The sequence below is a fragment of the Chinchilla lanigera genome, unplaced genomic scaffold (genome assembly GCF_000276665.1).
Source record: "Chinchilla lanigera isolate Chin_1 unplaced genomic scaffold, ChiLan1.0 scaffold00020, whole genome shotgun sequence".
NCBI lineage: Eukaryota > Metazoa > Chordata > Mammalia > Rodentia > Chinchillidae > Chinchilla > Chinchilla lanigera.
In genome coordinates this window covers 27,709,359-27,721,863 of record NW_004955421.1, presented here as the reverse complement: position 1 = coordinate 27,721,863, position 12,505 = coordinate 27,709,359, and the positions used below count along the sequence as shown (strand labels likewise).

General features: G+C 46.9%; 1 protein-coding gene across 1 annotated transcript in view; it reads right to left on the bottom strand.

Annotated features, from left to right (window-relative positions):
* Positions 1 to 9,337, bottom strand: part of Echdc3 (enoyl CoA hydratase domain containing 3) — a gene marked incomplete at its 5' end in the record, with an annotated part of 18,615 nt that extends 9,278 nt beyond the window's left edge. The window contains 3 exon segments of the mRNA XM_013513801.1: positions 1,473 to 1,673; positions 7,650 to 7,747; positions 9,216 to 9,337. Of these exon segments, the coding sequence (XP_013369255.1) occupies positions 1,473 to 1,673; positions 7,650 to 7,747; positions 9,216 to 9,337 (421 nt within the window).
* Positions 9,338 to 12,505: the final 3,168 nt, after the last annotated feature.

Genomic DNA, 12,505 nt, shown 5'->3' with positions numbered 1-12,505 from the left:
CGCACGCGCCCCGCCCGCCGCTGGGGAGCCCCGGCAGGCAGGGGTCGGGTGCTCCCGAGGAGGCCTGGGCGTCCCCTTTAGTGTGCTGGCACAAAGCAGCAGCTGAAGATGCTAGTTTAATGCACACCTACACATTTAATACCTATTCTGACAGAAACAAAAGCACCCCTGCTGGGCCGCACGGAGCCACCTCCAGCCCACCTCAGAAGAGGTGCGCTTGCACATAACCGTCTTCAGAGCCTCCTCACAAACACACTTTTCTGCAAAGTCTTCATTGGGGCGTTAGGGAAGAAAGGAGCCCTTTCCGAAACTCACTGGCCCTGCTGCTCGGTTGCCCTCGGGTCTCATTTCTTCGGTGCCTTAGGCATGTGAGCAGATGCTAATTCCTGTAGTCATTACTAAAGTAGAAAATATACTCCAAACAGCACTTCAGCGCTGCATATATGATCTCCCCCTTTTTACAGATTTCCAGCTGAGAATGAGGGTGTCCTTTTACTAGAGCAAGGACACTGCTGGGTCCCCTCAGGGATGTTCAGTAAATATTCTAGCTGTTGCAGGAAGGAAGAAAGCTAAGTGATGAGTGTGGAAGTCACTGCGGTTAGCAACAAGGAGACAACTTTGTAACGATTCCTTGTTGGACAGACAGGATATTCATGTACCTGAAAGGCAGCTATTGTAAACCCAGCACGCTCAGCTACTGCGTCCTTTCTTGAGCAGGAGAGGTTGTCAGCAAGGGGCCGGCCAGTGATGCAGTCCCGGCCTCCTGATACTGTGTTAGGGCGCCGTTACATCTCACAGGCCACCATTCAGTGCAACAAAACAGCTTCAGTTGCATTTCAGATAAGATTTACAATAATATTTTGACTTTATAAAAACAAGCCAATCAAAAAAACCTAACTAGCTGTGTAGCAGAAAACACTGCCCCAGCCAGTACCCTTCCGTTTGTTAGTTGCCCAGGTAACACTTCCTGTTCCAGTTCCAGTTGCTCCTGTCTCTTAGGGAGGGCTGGGCATTATGATGCACGTTGCATAAACCGATCCCCAGTTGACAAGCCATTCTGCCTCTGTACTTCCTGCCTGCTTATCTCATATAAGCCCCAGACCACCAAAGATCAGGGCCTGATGTTGAGAATGATCCTGATGGGTGCCCACTGACACAAATAAATCTGCCTCCAGATCCTGGGAGTCCTTGTGGTGTTTCTGCTTGCTGTTGCCACTGTACTGGGCCATGCAGGATTGAAATGTGGTGACTCCACAAACAGACACCCACTGTACGAACTACAGAGGAACAAGCACATTCAGCCAGAAGGCCTTTGGGCGGAATGTCCTGGTATGTATGGTGCAGACCCTGTCTCAAAAACCCTCAAAAACACAAACCAATGAACAACAACAACAAAAAACCAAGGTAATTCAGAAATTTCATGCGCACTGGAGGATGACATCTGGAGGAGGGCTGGAAGGAACTTAGATTACCTTTCGGGGCACCGCTCTCCCCAGGGCCACGCCAGGCGTGGAGCAGAAGAGCCCAATGTTCACTCCAGGAGTGGCAAAGGAGGACTTGTCGCTTGCCACGGCGATGTCACAGCTGGCAACCAGCTGGCAGCCCGCAGCTGTGGCCAAGCCATTGACCATGGCAATGACGGGGACAGGGTGGTTCCGGATCAGCATCATGACCTGCAGGAACACACACCCCACGTCACTCCGTGCAGAGGCAGGAGCCATCCTCATACCTTTATCTCTTTCCAGAGCTTTTCACGTGCAGTAGTTCATCAGATTCTATGAAAAAAAATGAAAGAAAACACACAAAGCACTAACCTATATTCTGTTATCTACTGTGGACCAGACTTTATCATTTGGGCTTTCACAGAACCTCATGAGAAAGGAGCCCCATTTGGCACAAACCAGGAAGCTCGGAGAGAGAGGGTTACCTGCCGCAGGCCCCCTGCCAGCTAACTGTGGGGGAGGCAGAGGTGACATTCCCCCTCTAGTTCCCCAGCGCCCCCACTGAGGAACAGTGAGGAGTTTTGTCTCTGAAAAGCAAACAAAACCCTTCACAAATAGTTCTGTTCTCCTTGTGTCTGTGTGACGTCCTTGGGTTAAAACTCTGAAATTAGTATTTGGTGATCCCTTGAAAAATTAAGAGGGAAAAGGGACTTGAAGGCAATTTCCTCAGTGATTACTTCTCAAATTACCACCACGGATACTCTCTCAAGACTATTAAGTTAAAGTGGGGAGGGGGGACACCCCGCTGTCATCAAAATAAACAGAATTTTTAAAACGGAGCCACTGGCACCAAGAAGAGAGATGAAAATGTGCTCCTGTCACCCCTGCAGCCATAAATTGCCAGAACTTTCACTTATCTTTGCAGCTTAGCTTTTTCATGACACTCTAAACAGATTGTGTTGCTATGGCAACTTCAATTTTAAAATTATTGCTCTTTGAACCCTGGCAGGGAAGGAAGTAAGACAGAAACTACATCTGGGTTTTTTCCCAAGGCAGCAATTGAAAGAAAAATGACCTTCACTGATTGGAAGATTTTGCCTTAGGAAACTTATCTTTTATACTCATAAACATTTGATATTTATCAGCTTCTTCTCTAAAATAACCAGTTATATTGTTAGGCACTGCATAATGACATTTTAGTCAAGTACAAACTGTATGTATGGTGGTAGCTCCCCCTAAGACTATCATGGAGCTGAAAAGTTCCTCTCATCTAGAGAGCGTGTAGTGGCAAGGCACTGCTCATGCGGTTGTGGTGATTCAGGTGTAAACACGCCCACTGCACCGTGAGTCCTATAAAAGTGTACAGTTAGGTACCATACCGAATACTTGACAATGTCTCCTCCCTTTTTGCTCTTGTTGCTTTTGCTGTCTTCCACTGTCACAAACTGTCACCCTTCAGCCATGCCACGCTGCCTTGGACCAGCTGATGATGGACTGAAACATCCACAAACTGTGAGCTAAATAAACCTTTCCCTCTTTAAAAAAAAAAACAAAAAACTTGACAATGAAAATAAGTGACTATGTTACTGGTTGATGTATTTATTATACTATACTTTTTTTTGGTGCTGGTGATTGGATTCAGGGCCTTGCGCACGCTAAGCACATGCTCTCACTGAGATACACTCTGGCTCTTATACTATTTTTTTGTTTTGATTTCTGGAGACACGGTCTTGCTATGCAGTTCAGGCTGGCCTTGAACTCACAGCAATCCTCTTGCTTTGGCTTCCGGGTGCTGGCATGCGCCACCACACCCGCCTGCAGTTTTCAGACATTTGTGTTTGCCTAATCATGAAGTCACCTAAACATATTTTTCAGAACGTCTCCTCAGTGTTAAGGACACATGCCTGTGTATTAGGCTAGTGTATTATATTCTATTGTACTCTTTATATTTCTGGGAGGTAGGGTCATCTTTTGTCTTTTGAGAATCTGGTAAACGTTAATGACCCTCTCCTCAGAAAAATGTACACACACGCATGTGCACACCTCTCCACACACCACCCATGGATTTGTGAAGTTCACACACCCTGGGGGATGCCCGAGGGTTACAGATGGAGCTGTTCCCAGTGAAGTGGAAAAACAAGGGCGCAGTTAATAAGACTTTCAAAAGTTGCCGTGAAGAAAGGAGAGGTTTGGTTCTGCGAGTTCCTCCATCCCCCAGGAACTGGGGCTACGCATGAAAAGCCCACCCGCTGGGACTGCAGTTGAATGGTTCGTGTATCCTGCCTGCCATCTCTGAGGGGCTAGGATTTCAAAGGATCTGGCAGAAGCATATTTAGATCATACAGTATATATCCAACAGCACTGCACATGCTTATACCTTAGATATATGAATTCGGCTTCTAAAATAAAATCTGAAATAGGTAAAAAGCTCTACAGTCAAAGGTGCTCACCAAATCATTATTTTACAGCAGTAAAAAAATCTATAAATTATACAAGTGATTGGGGATAAGCAGATGGCTGCTGTCATGCGGGGGAGAGTTTCTAGTGCAAGCACCGTATCACTGCCCCAAAGTCTGCCGGGAGGTTACAGGCTTGGTGCTCAGGCCAAGCTACGGGAAGGCTGAGGAGCCCGTGGGGGGAGCTGGGAGCAGCCCTTTGGCACGGTGGGGTGTTCTCAGAAGGGCTTTGGGGGCCTGGCCTCCTCCTGGGCCTCTCTGCTCCTGGGCTCGCGATGTGAGCCGTTTGCTTGGACCCCTCTCCCTGCTGTTGCCGCCCAGCGCCCTCGCCCAGGGCCCAATCCTGGACCTGAGTCTCCTAAGCACAACTTTGCTCTTCTTAAATTAATCGCCTCAGGTATTTTGTTGAAGTGACACAAAGCTAATACAATAGCTATGCAAACTGAACTGCATCCACTTAGTCAAATGCAGCGCTCTAAATAAAACGAGAATTTCCCAGGGAAGTACCAGCATGGTGGTGCCGGGCTTATGTAACATTCTGGAGTCAGGCTGCTGGAGTCTGCCGCCCAGGCCGTGCTTCCTTATTGCCTAACTCTACACAAGTCACCTAACTCTTCAGTTTTCACATCTGTAAAGTGGGCATAATGTTAGCACCCACTTTACAGAACATAACAATTATATAAACTACTATGTCCAGAGTACTAGAAATATTACTGGGCACACAGATTATAGCATTCAGTGCTTTAACGATATTGCTATACAAAATCATACACATATATATGATTATTCATATAGGTACATAGAAAAAATTATTAGAAATAAACATAGCAAAGTATCAGTTTTCTCTGGGGGTATGATTATGGCATTGCATTAGTAATTTTATTTTTCTTATTTGTTCTTATTTCTTTTTTGTTTCTTATTTGTTCTTCTAGATTTTCAAAATTTTCTGTAATAAGTTCTTATTTTCATAGTTCATACTATTTTAAATAGAGTTAGTGAGAAGTTCAGAAAAGACAAAGGGAATGTAGAAAATGAACATGCTAGGATAATCAAAGCCTTGCTAGTCGAGAGTCGGTTACGCCTTCTATTTGACCGTCCTGAATTGAGTACTGTTTTTGGTTCCACCTACTCCAAACTGTGACACTAACGAAACTCCTCCCCGGCCGCACCTGAAGGCATTACTGAGGATTCCGAGTCGTTTCCGAAAGGAAGCATCGCTGTCCCACTGCCGCGTAACTGGTGAGGTGTTAGAAGAGTCTTCTGATGAATGAGCGTTTCCACCTCCAACGCTCACCAGGGTGCAAGGAGGGAGGCAGGGGCATGGAGCTTCCAGGGTGAGCCCCAAGCCACTGCCCCAGAAAGTCACCTGAGCCCTTTCGCAACCAAGTACTTGTCATTCTGGCCCTAGTCCTGATTTGTAAATTATTAACCATTAGGCAGTACTTGTGATCTGCAACAAATCTGCCATAAGCTTCTGGATGGTGAGCTGATTTTGATACCTCCATCTCCCTTTGCAAAATCAAATTTCCTCGCGTATGAACTGCATAATGAAATAGCTGGCTTGCTCTGCTCCAGGCCTGCTTGTTGATTACACTCGGAAACTGAAATCTTGCACAAGCTCAGGACGCTCATATTTATCCGGGACAATTTGAAAGTCTTAGAAACAGTGTTAAAGAAATCAGCACTCCTGCACTCCCATTTCACTTCCAGGGCTGGGCTCTGCTCACGCACTGACTCTCCCCAGCAAGTCAGGGGTGGCCGCGGCCTTCACCCTCTGAAGCAGCCCTGGGCCCCACGCGGCCCTTTGCCAACCTATTCAGATCTCAGCCCGTCAGCCACCGAAGAAGAGTGAAACAGCACCTGCGTTAGGGAGGGTACAGGGCTTTGCTGGTTCACCGAACGCTTTTCTATTTTAACCACGTGTGCTGTGTATTTGTGAAAACTCAATTTTTAAAGCACCAAGCCTTGGCAAACCTAGGAGCAGATTATCCTATAAACATCATTAATGTAGGAAACGAAAGTCTCCGCTCTCGCTGGCTTCCACTACGCCATGCAGCTTCACATGAATCGCTTCTCCTCCCTGCCTTCCGCAAAATGAGAGAAGTGCAATCCGACCTGCTCCTGAGTTTCGGGAAGGGCGAGGAGAAAAAATGGTCAGGAATGTGTCCCGCCGCCTTCCTGCTCGCCTGCCTAACCCATGCTGAGGGATGAACAGCCAAGGGAAGGGCAGACGAGTGAGTGCCGAGGCCGAGGTGGCTGAGGGCAGGTTGGGAAACTGTCCGGCACGGCTTGTTTCTCAGGTGGACTCTAGTTTCAGTTTGGCAGGAAACGTTTTCCCCCTTGAATTTCCCTCAGTAACCTGTAGGTATGATGTTGAAGTTGGTGCTCAATAAATGCTCATCAAGTGAACAATGTGTTACTTCAAGTTACGTTCCATTTTCAACGTCTTGTTACCCGGCGTTGATTTATAAATCGCGCAAAATTTCGTGTACTTCTTCCCAGGGCTCTTAGCAATTTTTCTCCTTAGTACAGTAAAAGGGGCAGAAAAGTGAAATTAAAGAGGTCAGTTTACCTTCTTGGAGGTGGTGTTTATAAAGGTTTGTTCAAAATTAACTTTAGAGCCAGCCGTGGTGGTGCACACCTGTAATCCCAGCACTCAGCAGGAGGATCATGGGTTTGAGGCCAGCCTGAGCTACACACACAGCAAGCTCAAGACCTGGACAATATAGTTCGATCCTCTCTCACAAAACAAAAAAGTTAAAAAACAAAAAACACCTTTGAAAACCATCATTGATCTTGGAAACATCCCAAATACCCATCAACTGAGGAATGGATAAAAAAGATGTCGTCTTTTTATATAGTGGAGTATTACTCAACCATAAAGAAGGATAAACTGGAGACTTCTATAGGTAAATAGACTCAACTTGAGGCCCTACTCATAAGTGAAATAATCCAGACGCACATGGGTATGCATCATACTGTCGCCCTAGTGTGAGAAGCTGAAAGAGTAAGTAAGATCCAAAGTGTACAGCACACTGTGAAATGGGAAGAAACTTCAAAAGGAAAGAAAAACTGGGCTGGGGGAATGGAGAAAGGAAGGAAGGGAAAAGCACAAAGAAAAAAATATATATAAAAGATAGTTCACATAGCTATTCTACTAATTTTTCTTAGTTCATTGAAAAGAAAGGTTTGTGCTAATATTGTTTGGACAATTAAATGCTGACATCTTGTACTCTGAGTAGGAGATATCTAATTTAAAGATAACAATATGCAATGTATTAACCGCTGTCACCCTCCTGTCATCTTGTTTTGAAATTCTGTTTGGTTTTTCTTTAAAATAAAATTATTTTTTAAAATTACCATTTTTATGTACAAATGTTGTTTCTTTCCCATTAACAGGGCTGCTTTAGTTTTTAAATTTTAAAGATTATCATAATCATAGGTTCTTTCCCTCTACAGATATACATTCCCACCTTTTGCTTCCTACTCAAAGCATTCATGCCAGGGCACACCCACAGCGGAGAGGGCAGCTGTGCATGCCACTGTATATGTGGCCTTGAGTAGCAAACTGTGATCACTCCTCACAGGTCAAACCAAATCACAGTTCGCATGAAGGACCGGCAATGGTCACAGAGTTTCCAGCGGCTCAGTGGTTAGCTCTTGTCCATGAAAGCTTACCTGTGAACCAGAAGGCTAACTCAATGATAACGGTCACTTGTGGTTTGCAGTGTTGACCGTCACCCTAGCTTACCTCGGAACACGTCTGAAATACTTCAGTGTGGTAATCACGACCTCGCTCTTCTGTCAGTTCCTTTAAGTCATGTCCAGAAGAAAACACAGGGCCCTCAGCTACAAACGTTTCCAATTGGGAAAAGAAAAGAAAAAGCTGTCAAACTTCAGAGACACAACTTCAGTAACCAATCACAGACTGTCTAGCTTGCAGACACTTAGAGAGAAGGTTCATGGCTCAGTTTTGATGAGAACAATGCCAGTTTGCCTGGAGAGGTACAGACAGAGCATGGTGATAAAATGCCAAAGCCCTGTCTCCCAAAGGCCCATGGTGGAAATCAATGAAGATAAGCAATTGCGTAAGGAAATCCTCTGTGACCAAGGTGAAGGTCTTTTTTAAATTCTGGACTCCATCTGGCCTGAGTGTGTGGACTTGCGCAGGTCTACTGAAATCTGCCATGCCCGGGGCATTGGCCCCGTCGCTTAGCACACAGGTGGGGACATCCACGGGGCGGAACCCGGGAAATCGGAGGATGAAGAGAATGTGGGCGCTGTCTGGCTCAAGCTCTTTGTTTGATAAAGGAGGGAGCTGAGACTGTGGCTGCTGCCACTGTCATCAGCAGCAGGTGCCATTCCCCCATCAGCTGGTGACACTGTCTCATATTCCTTCTTCTGTGTGGCTGTTTTGGCCGGGACAGCATCTTCTCTTTTGCAAGCAAGAACTGGTGCAGGTGCAGCTAAGCAGTTAGAGACCTTTGCCGCACCCAGATCACGCCTCACATGGCTGCCGAATCCTACTCTAATTTCCTTTCCCTGTGCCATACAAAGCATGAAAGTCTGTTTGCTAAGCAGGTAACGTTCTGAGGATCTGGCTCTAGATCTTTAATTCTCAAAACAAAGCATCACAGAGCATTATTTGTTATTCTTCCCTGAGGGTGCTTGAAAATGCTGACATGACTATTATTTATGCCCCCACCAGCATCACACGAAAAGATAATTCTTGAATAACCCAGACTGGAAAAAGGGCAAGGGAAGACATGGGCAAAATATGCACATGTTCTCAGCCCCATTACAGACAGCATTGTGGAAATCAAACGTAAGGCCTGGTAAGAACAGGACAGGCAAACCAATCCAACGCCCAAGCAACCATTTCCTAGCTGACTTTATGATCTACCAAAAGGATTATTTATAAGGCGCATGAAGAAATTCTGTATTTTTTTTCAGTTCTAGGGAACATACTCAGAGCCTCATGCTTGCTAGGCAAGCACTCTAGCAATTCAGCTACACTCCAAGCCCTGACGTTCTGATTTTAATCGGAACACAAGCATAGCAAAATGTGGCAATTTCTAGCATCTAACAAAAAAGAAAAGACACATTTTCACCACACAGTATTTTGTGCTACAATTTCCACAGTTAGTAGTGTTGGTACTAAGTTGCCAACTATATGAGTTTTCCATAACAAAGCTCTCTCAAAGGAACTTCAAAACAGCTCTCCAGTTAAAGGAAGGAACTCCCCGGTTAACCAAAGACTTTTGAGAAACCATTTCTGTCCTGTGCAAAGCTCTAGGGGTAAACATCAGATAAATACCTGAAATGATGATGACTTTCAGATCTTTGCTGTCAGCTTCATGACGAATATCATTCTGGAGAGATTTCAGCATCTCGAGTGACAGTGCATTCCTCTTCTTTGGGTCGTTCAAGACAATGGTCCTGTGAAAAATGTTTTAAAATTCCTGGGTCATGCACCCTTCAAAACAAGGGAGGCCCTTGCAATTCCTTTCTAATTTGGGAGCTATTTTAAACCCTGGAGAAGAGAATTGCAGGTGCTTAGTGCCAATTTAGAGGGTCCATCAGCTCTCTGGAGTTACAGCTAAGTCAAACCAAGAAAAAGATGACCTGAGATGCAGGCTGGCTTTTCTCTCTTCTCCCTTGATTTGTTTCTCCTTTTTCCTACATTTGCTGTCAGAACCATGACTACCACCTCCGCAGGAAGGGCAAGCCACCTCAGCTCAAAAATCATCTCTGCCCATCGAGAACGTGAGTTTTCTATGATCGAGGCAGGAGCCGGAGGAATGTGACAAACAGTAGCTACCTTCAACTTATTTCCTGGCGTTATTCTTCAGAGTAAGGTTAGGAAAGGAGCTAAGAATGAAAATACTCCTCCAAATCTCCTTCCACCCACCCAAGGAAAAGGCAGCCAAGGTACTGCTGGCAATATGCATATATGACAGCATTTTAAAAATCTGCCTGAGAGCGGCATCCTGTTATTCTGGAAAATAATTCTCACGGTCTGACAACGGGATGATGTATGAAGAACAAAGGACAAAGCCATACAAGCAAGAGGGCTCTTCTGGACATACCATCTTTCAAAAAGCTGGCACTGAGAGGGCTGTTCGCTGTTTTAAGGCATCCCACATACCGAATAAAACACCCTGTATTGTCATTTTACTGCCTTACCCAGTAATGTCTCATTTTTGCAGTTATAAGAAAGCAGCAATGAACCAAACACCAGATGATCATTCTGGATTTTATATGTTTCCTATCAGTTTCCACCGACACATGCTTTCTGCCGTTCTCATTCTTTTTTGAATTGGATATTCCTATTGCGGTGTAGTCAGCTTGGCTCCTCCGTGAACAGCATTCTGTGCCCCAGGTTTTTGGAAAACAACTTTGATGGCTGAATTTGTTTCAGTGCAATAAGAATAACGGTTTTCTCTGGAATCCCATTTCAATTTTGTTGTAGTTTTCATTGTTTTGTTTCTCATAAACATGTTCTTTCATAAGTATAAAAATTACCTGTGGCTGATCTGCTGATGGACTTTGAACCTCTATTTGGGAGAGTGGTGGTGGTGGTGGTGAGAGACCTGCTCTTAACCTTTCAGTGCAGTGATGAGCGTGCTTGCTGTAGCAAGTCTAAAACGCTACCACCCCTCCAGTGACATACGTCTCAACAAAATTCTAAGGCCTTAGGCAAAATTCTGCGAAAGTTCCAGCTGGACCTAGGCAAGGTGGCACATGCCTGTAATCTCAGAATTTGGGAGGTTGAGGAAGGAGGACTGCAAGTTTGAATCCTACCTGGGCAACTTAGTGAGACCCCATCTCAAAAAATAAAAGGGCTAGGGATGCAGCCCTTTTAGAGGCTGGTAGAACACCCCTTGGTTCAGTACCCAGGAACTAACACATGCACATGTACACATACAAGGCCTGGAATGGCCTCCTACACTGCAGTTACCCGTCTCTGGGCGCGTTTCATTAATCCTTTGGTGCACACATTACCCGCTGCCGGGGTGTTCGTTTATGAGTTCACTTTTCAGCCCCTTGTACAGGCTTCCGTTCCCACCTCTTCACTGAAACGCTTCTCCCTGGTCACGTGATTGCCAGCACCAACTCCACTGGCCATCTGGAAACATAGTCTTCTGCCCCGGACTTTTCTGTCTTTCTCTGGCCACCTCTGAACTTCTCTCCTAGGCTTCTAGCCTTCTGCTACCTTCCAGCTCTTAGCCACCCTTAGCGTTCTGTCCCATGCCTTCTTCTTTCTCGCATGAAACTCTTTGCAACTTCCCCAACCGCCCTTGTGCCGACCGCTCCCTCTGCGCGGCGAACTCTGCCACTAGACATGCACTCAGATGTCTCCGGGACTGCGCCACAGAGCCGGCCCTTGGGTGTCCTCCTCATCCTCCCAGACTTGCCCCGCCCCCGCTCCGACCTCAGCACTCCGGCGTTGCTGCCCAAACCAGAACCTGAAAGTCATTCTAGATTTCTATCCTCCCTCTTTCCGCTGGTCGTCAAGCCCTGTCAACGACACCGCCTAAGAATCTCACTAGTCTGAACTCTCCCAATGGCTGTCTTGGTTCAAAGGCTGTGATGCCTTGAACCAGGAGTGTCACCAACACCAGCTACGCAAAGGGGAACTCTCCTTCAGTCTGAGGTCACCACCAGGGTGGGTGACATACATGTGGAAGCAGTAAACGTCCCTGACGAGCTGTGTGCAGGTTATCACTGTGACCGTGAGAAGGTCTGTGAAGGACAGTCACTCCACACATAGGACGCACTCAAATCCCTGTGAGTGGATGCAAGAGAAAAGTGCATTTGCATTTTTCACCGTGGATTCTGCACCACAGGGGCTTGAATCCCATCTGCTCTGTGGAATCTCTTTTAGACCCGGTGGCCGTACACGGAGCCGGGACCGCAGAGCAGAAACCCCGTACCTTTCTAACGCCTCGTGATGCTATGTACAGGCTCTGCGGCCTTCGCCAGGGTCGCCTCTCTCAGCTTGACGCCTCCCTGCAAAGTGGGGTAATACTGCCCACCCTGCCGGCTAAGGAATTAGGGGTAATGAATGCGCAGTGCCTGGCCCAGCACTGAGTTCCAGCCGGCTCTCTACCGGGCGGCACTACTGCTGCAAGGAACGCTTGGTAGAGCGACCCTTAGAGTGACCGAGCGGCTCAAGCCCGCCTGCTTAGCCCCTAACATGGTCTTACGCCAAATGCCAAGCTTCCAATCAGATGTAAACAGGCTTACACCGCTCTTAAAACATAAGTAGAGCCCTCTGCGGGCTGGCGCTGCAAAGCCGCGCTCTGGCTTTCTTGCTGCGGTGTCCCTAAGGCTGGGGTAGGAGGGCCATGTCCACCTCTTCAACACGGAACCAGGCCTCCTTTTGCGTTGTGCACCCTTGCCCTGACCTTCGCCCAGGCCAGCGAAGATCAGCGTCAGATCTTACCAGCCAGCGCCCCCCAGCTTTATCGCCCCACCACGCGGCTGCCGGCTGGCGTGCCGCTGCGTCTGTAAGGTTTTCAGATTCGTGCAGAAGGCCAGAGCTCAGGGACGCCGGTCTTTAATCCGCTTGCGGACCTGCGCCAGCCGCCTCTGCGCCCGGCC